Raw genomic sequence first — 26,071 nt, forward strand, 5'->3', positions numbered from 1 at the left:
GTACGTATGTCACATCATTAAATTGCATCCGATAGCGGTCAAAATGGATATTTTAGTTGAAATATGATACCCAGAATTTTTCGTCATAACAATACTTCCTTTACTTCAAGGAAGTAGAATATACATTATGCTAATGCTTAGTGGCTGCATTTGAGAAGTGATACGTACACGAAAGTGATATGGACAACACAGTTACGGTTGAGAATAATAGCACTTTTGGTGCTAAATTCTTTATTGTGAAGTAAGTAAAACATACTATAAATCTTCATGGAATATAGAGAAAGCAAAATTAAATATCGTAATGAATTTAACTTAGATGTCTTGAGTGGCAATAAATTAACATAACGAGTTTCTGTTAAGGGGACTCATAAACCTTAAACCCCTTATGATCTTCGAATATGTGACTGTTGCAAGAATTGGAATATTTTATATTTTTTAAAGCAATTACTTCCAATTTTTTACAGATGACTACATAATATATCTGCTTTGGAAACTAGTAACCAGAAAGTTTGTGTTGCGACAAATATTTTTGTAATTTAATCCTCTTTGTGACAAAATATTTCGCCATGTTTCCACCTTGCGCGCATGATATTTTAAAAATGGCTAACGGTACATACTTGAAATTCGATGGAATTCTTTATATGGGCAATGTTTTCTAACTGAACCAACAATCTGATGAATATTTTAATAATGAAAAATTTTATGGACGAAAACATTACAAATATTGTTAATAAAATGCATTTTATAAACTCAACTCCAAATCAAATATAAATTTAACATGAAATTTTTAGAATTTTAGGTTCAGAGTAGTTTCTAAATGTTATAAAAGCTATATATTAAATATGGAATTAAATTATGAAACAGAATGTTTTAAACTGTGCGCGCAAGTTGGAAACATGACGAAAAATGTTGTCACAAAGCGGATTAAATTATAAAAATATTTGTGGCAACACAAACTTTCTGATGACTATTTCAGAAAGCAGCTATATTATGTAGTCATCTGTAAAAAGTTGGTAGTAATTGCTTTTAAAATAAATAAGTTAGCCCAATTCTTGCAACAGTCACTTATTCGAACATCTTGTGGGTTTTAAGGTGTATTAGTCCCCTTAAAGAAGGATGTTCAGTGAAATAGTAACTCGAAGAGGCAAGGGAAGTGACGTCTCAGAAGGCGCGCTGACGTCCCAGTAGGCGCGCTGCTTCGAGTTCAATTACACGAAGAGCGCTTTGCTAAAGAAGGAAAGAAGATTTTCGCAAAAGAATTTGTATAATAAAAAATGGAATTTCTAATTATATCGAAAGCCGCAGCTAATGCATTCCATTCGACTTTTAGGCGTATAAGTGACTAAGTACCTCGAAGCAAATAACACAGAATTCGATTAAAATATTAAGTAAACAAAAAGAATGTGCCATTCAAAGCCATAATTATGAAATGAAGTGGCTCCCGACTGCAGCAAAGTGTCAAATGTATTGGCAAAATGAATAAGTAAATAAATAGATAAATAGAGTTTTTTTTTAGCCCAGAAGGGCTATTAATTTCGTTTTGGCATTTTGCCTTGAAAACTTTAAATGTCAGTTCTTTTTTCAAACTGTTGCCACCAAATATTACAGCCCTGCATTATATTTAAAGAAATTAAAAAATGAAGCCCTTGCATAAATGTATGTATGTTTCGGGCATTGTGATAAAACGACGATACCTAGAGCCATCAAGTTTTGAATAAAGTACGTTTTCACCCGAATATGGACATTTAGAAGCTGAAATTTGGAATATTTCATATTTATTAAAGTTTTAACGAATTTTTGATTAACAAACTCAACGATTTCAAACCGGGCAATGGCAACACTGTGAAGGGAAAAAAACAATTTTATCTCCAACGCGCGAGACTCTGTATCGGAATTTCTAAAGATATGCTCATTTTAAAATTATTTTGCGATATTTCTGTCGAACTGAATTTTATGCTTTGAGTACGAAGAACATGATATTTAATAAAATAAAGGTAACCCACAAAACGTTAAAAAAATGCCCCATTGGGCGTAATGTAAAATCTGAAAGCTTTCAGATTTATTTATTTTTATGAAATAAGCTTTCATTTTGAAGCTGATAAAATAGTTCATGAACAAAAAGAAACAAAAGTAACTTATCCAATAAATTACTGGGAACGAGACATGAACTAATTCTATTTACAAAATTCAATTACGAGTACAATGTAATATCACGAATAACAAGAAGCGAAGGTGGCAAAATAATAAATCCTAATAATAAAATTACATTTTGAAATATACGACTTTCTTACACTTATCAACTGTGTTTTTATTACTCGTGATATAAAACTGTAAATGAATTTTCTGAAGAGAATTAATTATTTAATCTCTTGCTCCCATTAAAATATATGATAAATTATTTTTCTACCTTTAATTCACTAATTTTTTTACAAGCTTCAAATAAAGTCCTATTTTTTGCAAAAACGTTTATTCCATCTGTTTTCCGTCATCATCCTTTAAACATCAATAATAAAAAAATTACTAAAATCCTTCAAGGCAGCTAGAATGCACTTGTAAATTAAGTACTTCACTGTCATCATTCACTTAAATTAAAAAACGTATAATAAAAGAGACTATTATTTAAGAGTAAATTAATTTTAATCAACGGAAATATAAAATTTAATTTGCGGAAAATTAAATATTTTATTTTGAACATTTTTATGTTTGAATTTATTCATTAAAATTGAAAGATAAATGTTTTCCATTTTCCCCGAATGGCAACAGTCTGGCGCACGCGAGACAAAAATATTTTACTTCGAACAGTGTTACTACTTCTCTCTTTCTAATCTCTGAGCTTGCAAATAAAAAATTATTAAACTGGTACAAAATATGAAACAAACCAAAAACAAATTTGAAATTTAAAATTCGTGCTTCAAGGTGCACGTGCTCATATGGAGAATTAAGTGTCAAAAATGGCCTCAACACACACACAAGAAAAGGGAGTCTTGTTTCCTCAAACATCCAATCAATATTATTGGAATTTGAATACATATGGCTTTAAAAAAAAAAAAAAAAAAAAAAAAAAAAGGCATTTTAAATTTACCGTAGGGAAATTTCGATAGAAAATAGACCTCCTCCTTTCCGGGGAGGGGAAGAATTTAACTATTTCCTCCCTTTTTGATTATGTCATGAATAATAGAAGCATTACCGTTTCGTCCGGAGCAGCCTCTTTCTGGGCACTTGGCTTAGAAGTCTTTTTTTCTGGGTGCTCTGGTAATTCTTCTATTTTTTCTTCAATCTGTTTAAAGAAAGAAACAAAAAAGAATGTAAACAAAAAGAAATCTTTAAAAAGCCATCAAGTAGTTTATCCGCTTCGATTAATCATTTTTTTCTTTGAACAAAAGCGATCTACCCCAAAAATGCTGCATCAAGCGGACAAAGAATTTATATGATAAAGTTACAGTACCATGCAAATATTTTAACAATGATAATAAAAAGGAAAATAAAAAAAAAAAAAAAATCTGAAAGCTTTCGGATTTTATATTACGCTCAAAAGGGAGTTTTATTAACGTTTTGCGTGTTACCTTTATTGATTAAATGTCATGTTCTGCGCACTTAAAACACAGAAAATTCAATTCAACAACAATATCCTGAAATATTTAAAAGAGAGTATCTTTAGAATTTCCAATACACAGTCTCGCGCGCTGGAGATAGAAATGTATTTTTCGTACAGTGTTGCCATTGCTGACTTTGCAATAGTGGAGTTTGTTAATCAAGCATTCGTTAACGTTTTACAAAATATAAAATGAATAATAAAACAAATTCAAAATTTGGGCTTCCGAGTGCCCATGTTCGGTTGGAAGACTACGTTATTCAAAATTGAATGGCTTCAGGTACCGTTTTATTTTCACCATGCAAGAAATATCCATGCATTTATGCAGATTCTTCATTATTTAGTTTCTTTAAATATAATACAGGGCGATAATATTTGGTGGCAACAGTTTGAAAAGTGAATCGACGTAAAATGCCATTTTGAAATTAATAGTCCTTCTGGGCTAATGCGTTTTGGCCTAAAAGCGAAAGACTAAAGATCTCAAAAAGGATTCAGAATTTAGTGTTAGGTTTGTTAAGATTTTTCATGCGGTCGGGAGATATTTCTAGTACTTTCTGCTTCTCGAAATTACTGGAAAGCCTTACGAGGGTGGAATTACGGATACAGCTAACATAGTAATAAGAACATAATATGTTCATTCAATTTTAATACATATGACGATGATATGGGGACTGGACCAAAATGTCTCAAAGTGAAGTCTAAATTTGCGACTTTTGGTGATTTATCGCCAAATTTGGAGACAAAAGAAGTCGCCAAAACCGTTGTCAGCTTGGCGATATCTCGTTAAATTACCGAGACGAAATTGTGTGAAATGACGTGGCCCTGTATTCTTACGTTTCCTGTGTAGCTTTGTCTTAAAATTTATCTCGCGCTACATTACATAGAAAATTACAACAATTTTACTTATAATTCTACTAAAATTACCTATCTAAGTACAAAATTCGTAAAACCTTCTATCATGGAAATCACGATGGGGACTTTGTTACGGATTTGGTATTTAAATAGCTTATGTTAGTTGAATTGTAAATTAAATGGTTTTATTTCCCGCGCAGTGCAGCGCGTGACGAATATTAAAAGAAAGCTAAGCCGGAAATTGAAAATACAAGAGCGCGTGCATTTAACATTTAATAAATATCTTTTTTTTTTTTTTTATTTCGAGAAAGTTCTCGCGCGCTATTTAAAAATCTTATGAAAAGGAGGAAAACCTCTCAATTCAGTCAGTCAATGATTTTATCTAGCTTTTTGTTGTTTTAAGAGTTTGTTTAGAAAACTGCTCTTGTTGATTGTAGCGAATTCGCGGATTAGCTTTCTTTAGCTGTTTTGAATTAAGTTCTATTGAACGTTTGAGTAGTTAAAAGATAACTACTGTGATATATTGTGATACTGCACGATTATTTGAGGACATTTAATCATATTTGTTGTGATAATAATAAATTTTCTTCATTTTTCATCGAACTTGTGCATTCATTTCGTAACGAACCCGTACGCACGCAACACTTATAGGCCAGAAACAGATCGAAAAAAATCTAAAATCTTTCAGATTTTACATTAAGTCCAAAGGAATTTTTTTAAACCTTTTTTTCGTGTTACCTTTTCTTATTAAATGTTCTTTGAACTTAAACCATAAAATTCAATTCAACAGCAATATAGAAAAATAATTTTAAAACAAGCTTATCTTATAGAACTTCCGATAGAAAGTCTCGCACCCTGGAGATAAAATTTTTTCTTTTTCCCACACAGTGTTGCCACTTCGAAATCGTCGAGTTTGTTAATAAAAACTTCGTTCAAGTGTTACAAAATATGAAATCGATAATAAAACAAATTTCAAATTCCAAATTAGGGCTTCTAGTTGCCCACATTCGGTGGAAGATTACGTTATTCAAAACTCGATGGCTCTAGGTACCGTTGTTTTATCGCAACGAGAGAAACATACATACATTTACGCATATTCTTCATTATTTTATTTCTTTAAATTTAATACAGGGTGTTAATATTTAGTGGCAACAATTTGAAAAATGACATAACGCTTGTAGTGAATCAACGCAAAATGGCAAAACGAAATTGAGCCCTTCTGGGCTAATGCCCTTTGGGCTAAAAAAACACTATTTACATTTTAAACGTAAGTTAAACGGCCTTGAAATCATTATAAAATTGCGTTAACATCCTCTGTACATACATCAAACGGATTCGCGGGCTTCATAAAATTGTTTGGGAGGCCGCATGTGGTCCGCAGGCTGGTAGTTTGAGGGCGTCTAGTATAAATATTTGATTTATCTAGCGGACTGCAGCTGGATATTTTCAACTGAAAGTAGAAATTACTACATTATATCATTGGCTTAATTCTAATCTTACCCCTTTCTCGCGCTATAATGAAGGATTGTTAAAGAGGCTCCAGGAAGTAGGTTGCCACAACACTGCCTCAGTTAATTGCAATAATTCGTTGTTATGTGCTTAGCGCTACCGTGCTGTCAAGTTATGAATTGTTTGCTCAGAAAATAAAAATATATGTCACGTGCGTGTTAATCGTTCACTAGAATTTTTATTACCGGTTCTCCCCCACGAGGAAACATTTTTAGCAGACTCAATTATGATACTTTCAAGAAAAGACACACACAGACGCACAAAATCATTTACAAAAACCTGGACTACTAAATAAATTTGCAACTTATTGCACTACTTATCAGGGAGCTTGAAATTAGTAATTTTTAATTCCAGCTCACGCGAAAAATGCGTGGTGTTTAAAAAGATTTTCGACGACCATAAAACTAGTTTCGTATTCGTGTTCCTGGTTTCTTTCTTTGTACTGTAAGACTTTCACTGTGTAAATCTCAGTTACTGTAGAAAGTGACGAGTCTTAAGAACTAGATAGCGAATAATCGCTTAAGTTCGGGTGACAAGAAACAACAAGATAGAAGGGTAACTAACCCTTTATTATTCCAATAAGATTGAACAAAACTCCGCCTGGGAGTGTACAAACAAAGCCGACACTTGGGCTTGAACTTAAGAGACTAAGAATTAAACTAAAACTAAGATTTACTAAAGAAATATAGCCGAAGCTATCAAGATTCAAATCGAGTTGGCCCCTTAACTTATTTGACTAGCAAGGGCCTGAGTGATTTGAAGCTTAGCAAGGGCCTGAGTACGGCTGAGCGTAATAACAGCTTTGAGAGAGAGAGTGGCCAAAAGGGCAGACGTGCGTAAATCAGAAACTCTGATTCTCTCTCACTTTGTAAGTAACGTCGTGGTTTAAATACCGCTCCTCCTCATTAAATAAACCAAACCTCATTAAATAAACTCCTCATTAAGATTCCGAAACTACGTTCTGGACGGTAAGTTGAAGCTAAGAATTTGACAGGAAAGGAACTTTAACTTAAAAATTTAACTGTTAATAAAATTAACATAATCCTTACAGTACTATGCTTAAATTCTAGCTTCACAATATCGTAATAATAATTATTACTTCCTTGTGCAGAGTAAAGGAAGTATTAATTCAGAAGTTAAACAACAAAAATCAGCGTTATATTTACAAAATTTTCACAGGACTAATTTCAATGGTTTTACTGAACCACCATCCTCAGCTGCAAAATAACGCTGATTTTTGTTGTTTAACTTCTGAATTAGTATTTATTCGGCGTGTTATTGTGTCTTAATTAAAGGAAGTATTGTCGTAAGGTATATTTTTAATTTATAAGTTATTTTAATTTAGTGAACCTTTCGTGTCTGATATGATTTCAACTTGCAACTCCCAGAACGAGATCTTAGAACCGCGTTGTATGCAAATGAGGAAGAAGTCGTATTAAAGAAAGGTTCAACTTACTTCGTGAGAGAGAGAGCTAGGAATCCTGGGACCAAGTCTCTCTAAATCTTGCGCGTTTAGGCTAAGTCTCTTTAACCTGCTGTTACGCTCGGCCGTATATTACGTGCCTTTTGATAGTTCGCCGGCTAGTTTACATTACGGGCCCAGTACGTGAGAATTGTGTTAGGTTTTACTAAATCTAAATATAATCAGTTTTTATTTCTAATTTTTGAGCCTATAAGGTATTTCTCCAGCTTCTTAGCATGCCTTCGTGGTGTAATGGTCAGCAAGCTCGGCGCATATTCGAGAGGTCCAAGGTTCGATGCTCGGGGAGGACGTTGCTCATTTTTCACCTCGCCCGCTTCCAAATAACCTAAAGTTTCTACAGTGGGCATGAACTAAAAAAATGTGGTGGATGATGATTCTCCACTTTCCAGTCCATTCCAGTAGCCCTTTAAAAGGGGGAGTATATAAGGTATTGCTTCCGCCTTCTTACCATGCCTTTATGGTGTAATGGTCAGCACGCTCGGCGCCTATTCGAAAGGTCCGAGTCCCGTCGAGGACACTGAACATTTTTCATGTCTCTTGCTTCGAAATAACTTAATGTCTCTAGAAGTTTAAGAAGCTATACATACCAGGATACCATACATATTCTTATTACTTTTAGGAAACATAAATGAGCGTTTAAAGAGTAAGTATTTAAGGGGACTCGTACACCTTAAAACCCATAAGATGTTGGAATAGGTGACTGTTGCAAGAATTGGGATAACTTATTTATTTTAAAAGCAATAACTTCCAACTTTTTACAGCTGACTACATAATATAGCTGCTTTCTGAAATAGTCATCAGAAAGTTTGTGTTGCCACAAATATTTTTATAATTTAATCCGCTTTGTGACAATATTTTTCGTCATGTTTCCAACTTGCGCGCACAATTAAAAACATTCTGTTACATAATTTAATTCCATATTTAATATATAGCTTTTATAACATTTGGAAACTACTGTGAACCTAAAATTCTAAAACTTTCATGTTAAATTTTTAATTTATTTTGAGTTAGGTTTATAAAATGTATTTTATAATGTATTTATAAAAACAAAATTTTTAATGTTTTCGTCCATAAAATTTTTCAGTATTAAAATATTCATCAGATTGTTGGTTCAGGTAGAAAATAATGCCCATATAAAGAATTGCGTCAAATTTCAAGTATGTACCATTAGCCATTTTTAAAATATCATGCGCGCAAGGTGGAAACATGGCGAAATATTTTGTCACAAAGAGAATTAAATTACAAAAATATTTGTGGCAACACAAACTTTCTGTTTACTATTTTCCAAAGCAGCTATATTATGTAGTGAGCTGTAAAACGTTGGAAGTAATTGCTTTTAAAATAAGTAAAATATCCTAATTCTTGCAATAGTCACATTTTCGAAGATCATGAGGGGTTTAAGGTGTATATGAGTCCCCTTAAAAAATTAGAAAGAAAAACTTGGGGCGTATAAAATAAAATTTTGATTTCACACATAAAAATTACTTATTTTAGAGTAAATTTGCAAAGTTATTATTATTTTAATTAACCCGTTTTTATGATTTAAACATTTACTGTACCGTCTCTTTCCCGTTTCCTCACCATAAATGTAAATGAGTCAGACAGCATTTAAGTCGAAGGTTTTGGATAGTAAGGCAGGCGTGTCGCTCAATTGGGATAGTGGTTAATACCTTTGACTGACGTACCGAAAGGCGCGGGTTCGAATTCCGGAGAAGGCATGGATGTTTGTAAATGTATTGTCTGCGAGGCATGGAGCAATCTAAATATGTGGCGAGCTGAAAGTTCTCTCGAGAGGTTGCTGGTAGAGGAAGAGGGGTGGGAGACCTTCGGACCGCTCTCTTTCAGAATTTGAGCGGAACTGAACAAAGTCGTATAGTCACCCGTATGGTACCCAAGGCTCTTGCCAACAACAGGAGCAAAGCTTGCCTTTTAGCCATAATAATTTCGTGGGCTTGCTCTGGTATCAAATTCTTCAGCTTTGCGTGTTTGCTGCTGACATTTAATTGTCTCGCCGGAGAGGATGATCTGAGCCAACTTAGAATTTAAAGTCAATTGCTTAGTCTTTCATTACTAGGATTAGTTTTAAATTAGAATTTGACTGTTACTTCAGTTAGAATTTGTTAGTTAATTTGACTGTTACTATAACATCGCCACGAGTCCTAAAGTTGTTACTGTCTTCGAGTTGATACTGTCAAACACAAGAAGTGCTTTTATTAGTCCAAAGGAGCTTTGTCACTGAAGGACTATTGTTTTCGTTTTGCGATTTTGCGTTGAATCACTATAAATGTCCGTTTCACTTTTCAAAGTGTTGGCACCAAATGTTAAGAGTCCTGCATTATATTTGAAGAAATTAAATAATGAAGTTTAATAATTTAACCGTTCCCATATCCATTTTGACTTTTTTGTGTGTGTGTTGCTTGACGTCTGTAAGCACGGGCAGCGTATTTTTTTGGCGTAGATCTTTTCGGGTGATTTTTTTTTCTTTTGTTAACGGCGAGAGCGAAAAACAAATTCGCGGAGAAATGTTTTACACTCCTGACGAAGAGGAACTTACGTTTGGTCATCCACAAAATCCGTTCAATTTTTCAAAATCTAACCTAAAGTAAGGTTGCTCTGTTGCGTAAGTAGTAAGGTGGTGGACTCTTTAAGTGGTCGAAAATCGAAAAACAATTTGTTGTCGACTTATATGTCAGCTTAGTTGGCTACATTTCCTCCCACTTGGCAATTTTTATAATCTTTTTTGACCTTATTTGTCATCTTTCTTTCAGTTAAAAATTATTTTTTAATACTTAATAATATTAACCATAATGTTGATCATAATAAGTTATGTATCATCCATGTTTTTGTATAAAAACTGGCGGGACTTTGACAGTATTTGACAGTACATGACAGGGTTTTCCTTATTTTACATAACAAATTTATTTTAAGGGAACTCATACACCTTAAAACCCATAAGATGTTCGAATAGGTGACTATTGCAAGAATTAGGATAACTTATTTATTTTAAAAGCAATTACTGCCAACTTTTTACAGCTGATTACATGATATAGCTGCTTTCTGAAATAGTAAATCAGAAAGTTTGTGTTGCCACAAATATTTTTATAATTTAATCCGCTTTGTGAAAACATTTTTCGCGATGTTTCCAACTTGCGCGCACAGTTTAAAACATTCTGTTTCAGAATTTAATTCCATATTTAATATATAGCTTTTATAACATTTGGAAACTACTGTGAACCTAAAATTCTAAAAATTTCACGTTAAATTTTCATTTGATTTTGAGTTGCGTTTATAAAATGCATTTTATTAAAAACATTTGTAATGTTTTAGTCCATAAAATTTTTCAGTATTAAAGTATTCATCAGATTGTTGGTTCAGTTAGAAAATAGTGCCCCTATAAAGAATTCCATTCAATTTCAAGTGTGTACCATTAGCCATTTTTAAAATATCATGCTCGCAAGGTGGAAACATGGCGAAATATTTTGTCACAATAAGAATTAAATTACAAAAATATCTGTGGCAACACAAACTTTCTGGTTACTAGTTTCCAAAGCAGCTATATTATGCAGTCAGCTGTAAAAAGTTGGAAGTAATTGCTTTTAAAATAAATAAAATATCCCAGTTCTTGCAACAGTCACATATTCGAAGATCATGAGGTGTTTAAGGTGTATGAGTCCCCTTAAGTTTGATACCTTTACTGAACTTCTCAATTTCCCCTCACATTTTCTCACCAGGATGTAAAGTTAAGTGAAGTGCGTATTTAAAAGGGTGAATCTCTGAGTTTATTCAGAGCGTGTTTCGCTAGCCAAGCGCACGTTTCCTTGCTGCCAGTGAGCCTCTTGGCCATTTCGGATTATCATGACGCCTGTTATGTTTTTGTGAGTCAACCTGTTAGGCGTAACTTGCGTGCTATCGAGCCCTACTTATTTTAGATTTTTGACCCTGAATTATGTTCTACTATTCAGTTTCCCCGCATGTTCCACGGTGCCATTGTAAAAAGCACCTAACCCAGTGGGCCAGCTGTTCCGCCGATGGTGAAAAGAAAAAGAGGGGTGCCATTCATTGTAACGCACGAAGATCGTGCTCTTCTGTTAACTATTTTGAATTTAATAAAGAATACTTTCACCTTCTTCTGTGCTGGTATTTATTCACGCCCGTGCGAGAATTCGCCAGGCTTATTGAAGAATGTAATTTAGTTTATGTGGAATAAAAGAGACAAACCCTACAAAGTGTGATAAGAGTATCGGAATGTTGAATGTGGTTTTTGAATTGGAAATTTTTCATATCTTTATGTTGGCATTATTCTTGTACTGTATTTCTATCGCGTTGCCAGCAAACCTGATGTAGAGTTTTTATATTACTTGGAGTGGTTTTGTTTTTAAACCAAGTTTATGTTTTGTATTGTAATAATATCTCAGGTTCAGTGTATTTTATGATAATATTGTTCAGTTATCAAAGTTATCGGTTCTTAATTCTGAATTCATATGAAGAAATTTTATTTGGCAGTTTATTATTGTCTCAGTTTATCTTTATGCATTTTTTTTTCTAAATTGAATGGTTCTTCTTGAATTTGTGAATCTAATTGATATTAATTGTGTACAATGCAGTAATGGATGTTATTTTGTTTGTACCATACTTTTTATTTAAATTAGTTGGACTCAGTTTTGAAAGTATTTCGTATTTTCAGTACAAATTATGAAAGTATACTCGGTTTATTGTTTGAATGCTATAAGTACTACTTGTAACATGATTTCTTTAGGGTCTATTAATGACTATGTTACTTATGTCCTTGTGTTCTTGAAGGCCTTGTATGCCACTGTAAACTTATTCTGCTTAGTTATAATAAATAGCTTCTGGAGGCCGAGGCTTTAATCCGTGTAAGGCAGACATCATCAGCTAGGTAATGGAGCCCCTGTTCTCTGGTTAACAGTATCGGAATGTTAACACTAAACACGAGCATCATCGAGTCAAATGAGTCTGCAGCAGCGACAATGGCTTCAAATTATTACAGTAATTTTCATTGCATAACATAATACATCTTCATAACAATTTTTTGCTTTATTTGAGGAAGATTATAAAAGTTGTCCATCTTACCTCTTCCTTGTGTTTGCCTTCTTTCACGTCGGGTTTGGCAGGAAGTACGCCATTATTTTTGAGGGATTTCCGTGTCTTATATCCGCGGAAGGAGGCCTGAATTTTCTCCGCCGCCTTCTCTTCGGACATCGGACCTGAAAAGAGAAAAATGCACATGCAATACTTCGAAAATAACGTATGCATTTAACGTATCTTATATAACTTAAGTGTTTGTCGCCGATAGTATATTGGTTGCTTGCGCAACTGTAAATTGTTTTATTCCCCGTGGAGTGCAGCGCGTCACGAATATTATGAGAAAGCTAAGGCGGAAAAATTAAAAATACAAGAGTACGTGCATTTAACATTTAAGAAATAAATTGAACATCTATATATAACAGAATTCGGAAATATGCAACCGGCAAAAACCGACAAAGATGAAAAAAAAAATAAAATGAAATAAATAAATATCTTTATTATATGCGGCTTAAGTGTCTGTTTGTCGCCGATAGTTTTTTGGTTGCTTGCGTAACTGTACTAGCCAGTGAGGTGAAGTTTCTACGGCACAGGGTTGCCGTTTCAATTTCCTGTAAAACTTGCCTCTCCTTACATCAATAAAGCTCAGGGCCAAACGCTTAAGCGTGTTGGCATTTTTTTACCTGAGCCTGCGTTTGCACACGGTCAACTTTATGTTGCCTGTTCAAGAGTTCGTGAAAGAAAGGACGTAAAATTAAAAATAAGGGATGGTCTTCTGCAAGTTGAGCTTAAAAATGATGAAAAGATCTACACAAGAAATGATGTGTACAAAGAGATCTTTGACATGGGAATTAAAATTTTATTATTTAAATCACCTTTATTTATTGAGCTAGCGGTGGTTCCTAAGAAATGTACCGCCAGTGGTTTCCTTCATTGCACTCTACTTTAAGCAATAAGCAAGTGGAAGGGGAAACCCTGTCGGGCAGTAAGAAAAGGGAGTCTTCGCCGCCTGCCCTGGGTAATTCAGTTTAAATTAGCAGACATCTTTGCACAAATAATTTTAATTAGAATTTATAATATCTACAAGAGCGGTCATTTCGTATGACCGCCAGGCTTTCTAGTATTTATATATATACGCATAAGAAAGATGCGTTGCTTTGCGAAATGTGATTAATATTTACAGATTGCAGCTTCAATCTCTCCCCCGCCCAGACAACGCCAATCCTATCATCTTGAAAATCAAAAACTGTTTACAGACTTTGAATGGGTATTTAGATGTAAAACTGCACTGGGTCAAAACTGATGTGGGGCATATTAGAAACGAGAGGGTCAACTGTGTGGCCAAGGATGCAGCCTCCAATATGCATCTCCCCTTTATTCAAATTTCAGGATATAAACGGATGGCTATTACACACTATGAAGAAAGTCTACATTCACAAACGGAAAATCCTATGAGAAAATTCACCAAAAAATAAAGGATACATGAAAATTATCAGAATTTCTAACAAAATGCCTATATTTAACAATACTGATTTAAACTAAATTCTTACCACGGGAGATTTCGCTATTATTTTAAGGGGACTCATACACCTTAAACCCCTCATGATCTTCGAATATGTGGCTGTTGCAAGAATTGGGATATTTTATTTATTTTAAAAGCAATTACTTCCAACGTTTTACAGCTGACTGCATAATATAGCTGCTTTGGAAACTAGTAACCAGAAAGTTTGTGTTGCCACAAATATTTTTGTAATTTAATTCTCTTTGTGACAAAATATTTCGCCATGTTTCCACCTTGCGCGCATGATATTTTAAAAATGGCTAATGGTACACACTTGAAATTAGATGGAATTCTTTATATGGGCACTATTTTCTAACGGAACCAACAATCTGATGAATATTTTAATAATGAAAAATTTTATGCACGAAAACATTACAAATTTTTTTAATAAAATGCATTTTATAAACGCAACATAAAATAAAATGAAAATTTAACGTGAAATTTTTAGAATTTTAGGTTCACAGTAGTTTCTAAATGTTATAAAAGCTATATATTAAATATGGAATTAAATTATGCAACAGAATGTCTTAAACTGTGCTCGCAAGTTGGAAACAGGACGAAAAATGTTGTCACAAAGCGGATTAAATTCTAAAAATATTTGTGGCAACACAAACTTTCTGATGACTATTTCAGAAAGCAGCTATATCATGCAGTCAGCTGTAAAAAGTTGGTAGTTATTGCTTTTAAAATAAATAAGTTATCCCAATTCTTGCAACAGTCACCTATTCGAACATCTAATGGGTTTTAAGGTGTATGAGTCCCCTTACCAACTTTTTACAGCTGACTACATAATAATTCTTGCAACAGTCACCTATTCGAACATCTTATGGGTTTTAAGGTGTATGAGTCCCCTTAAGAGACTCAACTTACAAAATAATGAACTTTGTGGTTCTTGTAATGCCATTGGAGACGCGAAACATTTTGTGGAGGACCGTCCTATTTTCGCCGATCAAGAGGAAGCTTTACAAAATTGATAATGCTATATATATTGATAATTTTGATATCAAGGCTTTTATATCATTTGCACAAGATGTCCTAAAACTTATTAATGCAAATCGAGGTGTAATTGGAATCCTGATCTGATGTTGTCCTTTGTGTTAATTTTTGTTTGTGTGTTCGTGAGTGCTTGCTATATGTTTTTTCCTATTTTTATTTTATATTTGAGTATTATTTGTATCTTATTTATATTTTGTATTATGTATTATTTATTTTGTATCTGATGTTCTTTTTTGGGGTCAATTTTATTTTACCATGAGGCGACTTCGTGGCCAGGAGGGCCTGAGTGTACTCCCAATGTCTTACAATGTATTAAACTATAAGGTATTTCTCCCACTTTCCTAGCGTGCCTTCGTGGTGTAGTGGTTCTGCACGCTGGGCCGGTATTCCAGAGGTCCGTGGTTCGATTCCCGGCGAAGGCGGTTGCTAATATTTCATCTCTCTGGCTTTCAAAATGTCCTAATGTCTCGCATAAGTAAGAAAATTTGAAAGATTTCCGATTTCAACATCACACCAGAGGACAGTTTATTGCTTTTTATGCTTTCGCAGAACACAGCAGATTACAAATCAGCTTGTAGAGACATTGGGTAATTTGGAAGCAGGAAAGATGAAAAATGAGCGACGCCTTCGCCGGGAACCGAACCGTGGACCTCTGGAATACGCACCCAGCGTGCAGACTACCCCACCATGAAGGATGCGAAGAAGGCGGGAGAAATACCTTATATACTCCCCCTTTTAAAGGACGACTGGGGTTATAGGGGATCCAATCGCCAAATCCTGGGTGAGGAGAATCATCATCCAACATTCTTTCAGTTCGGGCGCCAGTGTAGAGACATTAGGTTAATTGGAAGCAGAAAAGATGAAAAATATGCAACCGCCTTCGCCAGGAATCGAATCACGGACCTCTGGAATACCGGCCCAGCGTGCTACCGTTACACCACGAAGGCACGCTAGGGAAGTGGGAGAAATACCTTATATACTCCCCTTTCTAAAGGGTGACTAGGGTTTTAGGGGACCTAATCGCCAAACCCTGGGTGCGGAGAATCATCATCCACAACCCTTTTAGTTCGGGCGCCACTTGTAGAGTCATTGTCATAGTTTATTTTTAGGTATTTTTGGAAGCCGGAGAGATGAAAAATTAGCAAACACTTTCGCCGGGGATCGAACCCCGGACCTCTGGAATACGCGCCCAACGTGCAGACCACCACACCACGAAGGTTTGCGAAGAAGGCGGGAAAAATACCTTATAAGCTCTAAACAGAACAAAGAGCTTTTGTGTTTCTATCCTTCAGTGGAATGCTGGAGGATTATCTCGCGCGAAGTTTTCAGAAATTAAGAAGGTAGTCATTGAGGAGTCATTAATGATTTACAGTAAGTAAAGCTCAATCTCCGAGCAAACTCTCTAAAGGCAAAGATCATTCCAATTCTAAACCCAGGAAAACCATCTGAAGATATAGAATCGATGCTTTTTCACTGCGAAAAATCATACATACAAGTACATTTATGCAGATTCATCGCAATTTAATCTCTTTAACTCTAAACGCCGTTTATGCTGAAACGCCACAAAATGGTGAAACGAAATTAATGATAGTCCTACTGAGCTAACGCTGTTTGGGAAAAAAGAAAATTACCCGAAAAATAAAAATTACTAGAATTAAAGCGGGGTTGTATACAATATCAGTAGAGGAGTAAATCGGGGTAGAGAAAAATGTTACAAACAAGCACGAAAACAGAACTGATTTAATGGCAAGCATTGCAAATTGGCAATTCATTCAGTAATTAAGATAAAATAACACACCAAACAAGTATTAATTTAGAATTCAAACAACAAAAATCAGTGTTATATTTGCAAACTTTCACCGTGAATATTTGCAAATGTAACGCTGATTTTTGTTGTTTGAATTCTAAATTAATTCATTCAGTATTGTTGTAAATATTTGTAAATATTCAAATCTTTTTTGATCGCATTTTTTTCCTATATTTTTGAAGCAATGTGTATTGTTTTATTTATTTCTTTATTTGTTGCATTTAGGATGACACCCTATGTTTGTTTAATATGATTTGTGGCCACATGGTTTTGATATTTAAGTGTTTATTTCATAAACAAAATTATAGTTACTTCAATTCTGAGTGCAATAACGTTTGAATCGTAAACGTAGCTCAGATGCGAACAAATTCGTTCCTGACAGCCTTGGCGACTGTCACCAAGATGGTGATTTTCTAGAATTCGGGAAAACGCATTTTTGAAACGCACCGATTCCTTTTTCCGTATGGTTCCATGGCCCACCAGCGGCCGAGCGGTAAAGTCGCTGAAAACTGGTAGTTCGGTCCGAGGTTCGAATCCCGCGAACGGGCTGGCTGCATGGGTGTTTTCGTGGTTTTCCCCATGTGTATACGAGCCAGTTTCCCTTAGAAAGTCCTCCACGAAGGCATCCTTCCTCTTAGGCAGATAGCCCTAGTGTGCTTTGCCATAATTAAATACACACACACCGGATGGTTCCAGATAACCTGCTACAGTATATAAATACGAGTTTGAAAGCTAGGGAGTTCAGTTCTTAGTCAGCTGGAAGGTCTGCCCTGTGTGCGATTCGACGAAATTACGATACATTAAGGTGGAATGGCTTAATATCCGAGTGCACATGCTCCTGAGGTTTACAACAAAAACTTATCTCAATTCATAGTACCATTTATTTGAGAAACAATCCTCGAAATAAAAACACTAAAACAGTAGATTTTCTCTTTAGCTGTCCGATTCCGAGTTATTTGGCTTAAGGAACAATTTGGTATTAAAATTTACGGGATGTTGAAAGCATAGCAATTGAGGGAAAACTTCTGCAAAGATTGTTTTTAATGTGTACTCTAAATAATTAGGAATCTTTTTTTTAAGTACGCCTGAAAATTCCTCAGACAGCGAGAAAGCAGCGACACCCCGCGCTAACAAATTTTGTACACACGTAGTTCTTCGTACGAACATGGGCACATGGCAAGTGAGAATACTGAATTCCGAATTTTAACCCAAAGGGGAAATTTGCCCAGAAAGCCTATTAATTTCGTTTTCGCATTTCAAGTCTGTTTACTATAAAAGTCGGTTCTCTTTCCAAATTGTTGTTGTAAATTCCAAATATTGTTGCCACCAAATATTAGAATCCTGCATTATATTTAAAAAAATCAAATAATGAAGAATCTCCGTGAATGTATCGGTCAGTCCATAAGTTCGTACGCATTAAGAGTATGCATGGAATTCACTATGACGCATTTAGTAAAACAATACAGTTTTGAACCCGTTGAAACTTGCCATCGTTTGATTAACATATTACCCAGTTCATCACCAACTTTCGTAAATATAGAGCGCATTAAAGTACCCACAGAAGATGAATATAGATAATCAGCACAAACGTGCTGTGCTATATTTTTTATTTTCGTGTGGTGAAACTGCTAGGCTTGCAGCGATAAAAATTAATAGTGTACATGGTGAATACACTATTAGTGTAAGAACTGCCCAGAAATGGTTTAAAAAATTTAAAGTTGGAAAAAGCAGCATCGATGATGAACCAGCTTCAGGACGTTTTGAACTGTTAGAACCAAATCAAACGATTCATTCAGAAGTTTATAGTGAACAACTTTGCCGTCTAAACTCGGAATTGATCAAAAAACGCCCACGATGGTTGAATATCAAGAGAGTGTTGTTTCATCGTGATAACGCTAGATCGTATACGGCTCGAATAACGCTGCAAAAAATGAGTGAATTTAATCGGGAGCTTTTGCTACATCCTGCTTACGCCCCAGATATTGCCCCAAGTGATTCTCCCTTATTTCGTGCCTTACGAAATTTTTACTGAGAAAAAAATTAAATTCTAAACAGGACGTACACAATGAACTTTCAAGTTTTTTTGCATGAAAACCAGAGTCTTTCTACAGCAATGGCATAGAAAGGCTGCCAGTAAGATGGCGAGACATTGTTGATAATGGAGGAAAATATATAATAGATTAAAATGTTAAATTGTGTTTTTTATATTATTTAAATATTTACAAAAAAATGCGCACGAATTTATGGACTGACCCAATATATTCACGCACTGTGAAAAACAACGGTACCTAGAGATATCTAATTTCGAATAAAGTAGTCCTCCATTCGAATATGGACATCTGGAAGCCAAAATTTGGAATTTCTTTTATTATCTATTTCATATTTTGTCAAATATTAAAGGATTTTTGATTAACAAACTTGACAATTTCAAAGCGAGTAATCGCAGCACTGTACAGAAAAAAAAAATTCTGTCTCCAGCGCGCTACACTGCGTATCGGAAATTCTAAATATATGCTCTTTTTAAATAGTTTTATAAATTTATTTATAAAACTATTTAAAATTCACAGTGTTGAATTGAATTTTATAAATTCAATTCAACACTGTGAAGAACGGGATATTTAGTAAGTAAAAGGTAACACACAAAACGTTAAAAAACGCCCCTTTGAGCGTAATGTAAAATCCGAAAATTTTTTTTTATTTATTTCATATTTGTACAAATTTAAGATATTTTTTTATTAACAAACACGATGATTTGCAAATGAGCAGTGCCAACACTGTTCAAAATGAAGCATTTTTATCTCCAACGCGCGAGATTGTAATCATTCGGCAAAATGTAAGATATTAATCTTTTAATTTTAATCATTAAACTTCGCTATTTAAAAGCAATACGTTGCAACTGCCAGAAATAAAACACTTTTATCTTCCACGTGCCAGCACGCTGCCATTCAGTAAAACGTACGATAGATATTTAAATTTCGAATTTGATCTGGCTGTTATTGATTGATAATCCAAACAATTTAAAACCAATAAACGTCATTCTTAAGAATATGTTTTCTACCTTTCAGTCAAATTGAATGAAATAAAAATGCCATTAAATCATGATATTACATTTAATTTGTCCAATGGACATATTAAATATTTTAATTTTATGAAATGACAGTAGCTGGATTATATGTCCTTTTTTCTAAATATTATTTTCGGCAGCGGCTAGTTGTTTAAAACAGTCCAGATAAGTTTTTTTTAAATACCCTTTCTAAGAAATCACATTCCTGTGATTTCTTAGAAAAGAGATATTTCAAGATAAAGATTTATATATAAATCTTTATAAAAAATATATATATAAAGATATATTTTTTATATAAAGATATATATAAAGATGTATATAAAGATATATGTCTATATCTTTATATACATCTATATAAAGATATATAAAAATATAAAATATATAATTAATATATAAAGATATATAAAAATACATAAAGATATATATTTATAATAATTTTATTATAAATATATATCTTTATATATTTTTTATATTTATAATAATAATATTTCAAGATAAATTTAACAATACTCTCTGAAAGCGATGCCAATGAAATTTAGAAAATCTATGCAAACATTATTTAGTAAAAGAAATTTCCATTTTCCTATCGAATTAATTTCGTTGTTAAGGACTTCATTTGGAACTGAATAGAACTACTCTTTTCAAGAACACTTCTGAGAAGCATATTTTTCTCTCTCTCATTTTATTTGGTATTAATTCTTTTTCATTAAAGAGCTCATGGCCGAATTTAATCTTCTCTCTGTCTCTCCCTGTACGTGAGACAGTGTTCATTTTTTGAGTAAAGTACGAGTTCGATTTTTTAAGCCCTTTCCTCATTACGTGTCGGCGGAAATATATTGTAAAGATATTAGTGAAAGCGTTTAATTTTTTCTAATGCATGTTTCTCTTTCCTTCCCACCTTTTACGTCGCTTCTGAATTATTATTATTTTAAAAATATACATTAAATAATCGGTTTTCTGCTTGTAAGGTATTTTCTCTCTTATTAGTATCTTCATGGTGTAATTGGAAAGCCCAAAGTTTGTATTCCGGCGAAGGCACTCTATATTTTTCATGTTTCTTGTTCCGATGAAAACGTATAAGGACTACAAATACTGTAAAAATTTTAATCCTTATATTTTTTGTTTCTTTAATAATGTTAATCTATGTTTTTTTTATTTAAAATAGTTATCACGTAACAGAAAAAATATATAATGATATTAATGTTTCCAGCTTGTATCATTTCATAAAAATCTTTCTAGATATAAAGAAGAATGCCTGTTTGTATGGTTTGTTCGCGATTAACTCTGTCGCTACTATAGCTATTTCCAAAATATATTCTATAGCTATTTCCTAGATTTAAAAAAAAAAAAAAAATCTGATGTGTACACCACATGACTTTCTTGTATTGGAATATTAAATTTGAATATTAAAGTATACGCATTTTTTCTTGCATTTCATTTAAACTTATTGGATTGAATTAAATCTACTTCGCCGACAGCGCATAAACCGCAATAGAATAAATGCATTCTTTAAAATTCACTCTAGTATTTGTTTACCATGGCGACAATCTGGCTCTAGATTCACTTAACGTATTAATAATTATATAACAGTCAACTTATATAATAATTATATAACGGAAACTAAGTTAACTGTTATATAATCCAATAATTATATAGCAGTTAACGTATATATTTCGTTCATATTATAATTCATAATGCACAAAATTTATATCATTTAAAGAATAGAATTATCTAATCGTTGCCACATGTTCTATTCAAATACTATAATAAAGCTAGAATGATGTGTAAAAGAAATTCAGCAAACAAAACAAAAAAGAAACAGTTTTTCACAGACGATTGAATATTTCTCATTTAATTAATTCAGTTCTCATTTCGCGAGAAGGCAAATATACATAAAAACTCAAAATATGTATATTAAAAATTACGACGTAAAGCTCAAACACTTATTTCCTCGAAAAAATTCCAGAAAGAATTAAGCATGATTTAATTGGCAATAATAAATGAATGCGTTATCTTTGTTGTTGCGAAGCTAAGTTTCTCTAGATTGGCAACAAATCCACTAGTCTCCTCTTTCAAATGTAAACATCAATGGCCGGCATTAAAAACAGGCTTAGCGCCAATTAAACAACTTTAAAATTGCTGACAATTCTAAAAATATTGCACACAGATTTACTAAAGGCATAAAATCCTTAACCGGAAGATAAAAACAACATAATTTAATCATTTTTAAAGCAGAAAATGTACAATTTACTAACATGTAAGAGTACAGAAACTAAGATCACTGAGCCGGGTAACAGAGTGGATTATATATATAAATGTATTTATAAACGTTTGGTGCGGCCGATTGCAACCAAAATACGAGGTGCACATCTACATGTTATAGCAGTCCTATATACAAAATTGCAATGTTCTGAGGCTACTCGTTTTTGAGTTATGCGAGATACGTACGTACGCACGTACGTACATACGTTCGTACAGACGCCACGAAAAATTCTCTTCAGAATTAATTTTAAAGCAGTTTTATAATTTTTTTGAAAGAAAAGACTATTTTATTCTGTCCTTACGTACAGATATCACGCAAAAACATCGTTAAATTGCATTCAATAGCGGTCAAAATGGATATTTTCGTTGAAATATGCTGCCTGAAACTTTTCGCGATTACAATGCTTTTTGTTTACTTCGTACAAGGAAGTAAAAAAGAGCTAAACTCAGAGATATTAATTAAAAAACTCTGAAGAGGCTAATTTTCGCCCTTATTTTTCCGAGTGGCAACAGTCCTGAACGCTGGAGATACAAATCTGCTTTATTTCGAGAAGTGTTGCCACTGCTCTCTTTCAAATCGTGGTGTTTGGTGATAAAAAATTTCTAAGTTTTACTATGGTGTAAAAATTGCATTGCCAAATATTAATTACATAGTTCTCGAATCAACAACTTCGTGGGAAGCCATTTCGACCATTCTCATCTTCGTACGACTTTAATCAGCCGAGATATTAATTAAAAATTCTGAAAACACTCATTTTCGCGCTCATTTTCCCGAGTGGCAACAGTCTCGCGCATTGGAGATAAAATTGCTTTATTTCAAAAAAGTGTTGCTACTGCTCGCTTTCAAATCGTAGAGTTTGTTAATCAAAATTTGTAAGTTTTACAAAATCAATTTATATATATATATATATACTAAAGGCCAGGCGGTCATACGAAATGACCGCTGTTCTAGATATTATAAATTGTAATTAAAATTATTTGTGCAAAGATGTCTGCTAATTTAAATTGAATTACCCAGGGCAGGCGGCGAGGACGCCCCATTGCTTACTGCTCCACGGGGTTTCCCCCTTCTACTTGCATAAAGTAGAGTACAGTGAAGGAAACCACTGGCGGTACATTTTTTAAGAGCCCACCGCTAGCTCAATTAAAATAGGTGATTTAAATAATGAAATGTTAATTCACATGTCAAAGATCTCTTTGTACACAACATTTCTTGTGCAGATCTTTCCAACATTTCTAAGCTCGACCTCGACTTGCAGAGGACCATACATTATTTTTAATTTTAAGTCCTTTCTTTCACGAACTCTTGAACAGGCAACATAAAGTTGATCGTGTCCAAATGCAGGCTCATGTAAAACAATGCCAAAAACGCTTACGCGTTTGGCCCTGAGACTTACTGATGGTGATAGCAAAGGCAACTTTTACAGAAAATTGTCTACGTCTCAATTGAAACGGCAACTTCACCCCATTGGCTAGTACAGTTACGCAAGCAACCAACAAACTATCGGCGACAAACAGACACTTAAGCTGCATACATATATGGGGTGAAGTAACATTATCTCCTCCAAAATGGCTGGCTCCCGGGCTTAGCGAAGCACACGGTTGGATTCCGCAGGTCCTTGGCACGCCATTGTGACCATTCGCGTGTTCTTTGGACTTTAATTAGCCGAGATATTAATTAAAAACTAATTTTCTCTACATTTTCCACTTTCTTGTGTTTTCCCTATTAGAGGGATTTGGCTACGTGCCAAATTCTTTTTTCTCGAATATCTACGGAATGGCGCCAAACTGAAATTCGAGACACGTATCCTCGGATTCCAAAAAATTCTCCGAATCTATCGATACCGTTCTCATCTTCATACGACTTTAATCGGCCGAGATTATGAATTAAAAACTGCGGAAATGTAAATTTCCGCGCTCTGTTTTCCGAGTGGCAACAAGAAACTATCGGCGATTTTACGGCCATTTGATTAGAAAGACGAAAATCATTGAAAACTGAGTGCCATGGTGCTGATATAATGAGAGACAATTAGCTTATTTTTCTATAGAAACCTTTTATGCGGGTTCCATGGCGCATCAAACTGAAAAATGCATGACTATGAATAGTTATTAGAGAAGGATTACAGCGGTATCGTTCTCTTTGTGGTTAGATAGAATACTCTCAATATAATTTAAATGACATGCGGTTCTTCGGCCAGTATTTAATTTTCATAATTAGAACATCTCGTGATTTCAGTGCATTTTCATTTAAATCAATCATATTAAAAGATAGAAAATCATTTTTGAGAGTTGTGCTTCTAGCTCCTTAATTGCTTGGTTTCTTAATAACAGGCATGCAATTTGAATAAATATTCTACGCTTTCCTGAAAGGCAACACGCTTTTATTTTGACAATGTGTTTTATTTGGGACAGTGTTTTAAAAACAGTGTATTAAAAATTTGGTCGATTGTCGTCGAATGTTAGGAACATAAATACATACATACATACAGATTTTTCCTAATTTAATTAAAAAATCTCATGTGTACACCACATGACATCCTTGTACGCAATATTAAATTATACGCATTTTTTCTTGCATTTCATTTAAACTTACTGGATTGAATTAAATCTACTTCGCCGACAGCGCATAAACCACAATAGAATAAATGCATTCTTTAAAATTCACTCTAGTATTTGTTTACCATAGCGACACTCTGGCGCTAGATTCACTTAATAGTATTAATAATTATATAACAGTTAACTTATACAATAATTATATAACGGAAACTAAGTTAACTGTTATATAATCCAATAATTATATAACAGTTTACTTATATATTTCGTTAATATTATAACTCATAATGCACAAAATTTATATCATTTAAAGAATAGAATTATCTAATCGTTGCCACATGTTCTATTCAAATACTATAATAAAGCTAGAATGATGTATAAAAGAAATTAAGCAAACAAAACAAAAAAGAAACAGTTTTTCACAGACGATTGAATATTTCTCACTCAATTAATTCAGTTCTCACTTCGCGAGAAGGCAAAAATACATAAAAACTCAAAATATCTATATTAAAAATTACGAAGCAAATCTTAAACACTTATTTCCTCGAAAAAATTCCAGAAAGAATTAAGCATGATTTAATTGGCAATAATAAATGAATGCGTTATCTTTCTTGTTGCGAAGCTAAGTTTCTCTAGATTGGCAACAAATCCACTAGTCTCCTGTTTCAAATGTAAACATTAATGGCCGCCATTAAAAAAAGGCTTAGCGGCACTTAGACAACTTTAAAATTGTTGATAATTCTAAAAATATTGCATACAGATTTACTAAAGGCATAAAAACTTTAACCGGAAGATAAAACAACATAATTCAATCATTTTTAAAGCAGAAAATGTACAATTTACTAACATGTAAGAGTACAGAAACTAAGATCACTGAGCCGGGTAACAAAGTGGATTATATATATAAATATATTTATATACTTTTGGTGCGGCCGATTGCAACGAAAATACGAGGTGCACATCTACATGTTATAGCAGTCCTATATACAAAATTTCAACATCCTGAGGCCAATCGTTTTTGAGTTATGCGAGATACGTACGCACGCACGTACTTACATACGTTCGTACAGACGCCACGAAAAATTCTCTCCGGAATTCATTTTAAAGCAGTTTTATAATATTTTTGAAGGAAAGGAGTATTTTATTCTGTCCTTACGTACAGATATCAGGCAAAAACATCGTTAAATTGCATTCGATAACGGTCAAATTGCATATTTTCGTTGAAATATGCTGCCTGAAACTTTTCGCGATTACAATACTTCTTTTTTACTTCGTACAAAGAAGTAAAAAAATAATACATGGCCGTAGCATTTGGTGGCTACATTTGAAAAGTAATACTAACAAAAACT

General features: G+C 33.7%; 1 protein-coding gene across 1 annotated transcript in view; it reads right to left on the minus strand.

Annotated features, from left to right (window-relative positions):
- Nucleotides 1-26,071, minus strand: part of LOC118196411 (uncharacterized) — a 211,885-nt gene that overhangs the window by 30,245 nt on the left and 155,569 nt on the right. Inside the window, exons 2-3 of the mRNA XM_085812557.1 lie at nucleotides 12,528-12,661; nucleotides 3,188-3,277 (exon numbers count right to left, since the gene is read on the minus strand). Coding sequence (XP_085668683.1) covers nucleotides 3,188-3,277; nucleotides 12,528-12,661 — 224 coding nt within the window. The remainder of the gene's footprint in view (nucleotides 1-3,187; nucleotides 3,278-12,527; nucleotides 12,662-26,071) is intronic.

Source organism: Stegodyphus dumicola, chromosome 3, assembly GCF_044657685.1.
Source record: "Stegodyphus dumicola isolate Sdum_Otavi_A_Nest chromosome 3, ASM4465768v1".
Taxonomy (NCBI): domain Eukaryota; kingdom Metazoa; phylum Arthropoda; class Arachnida; order Araneae; family Eresidae; genus Stegodyphus; species Stegodyphus dumicola.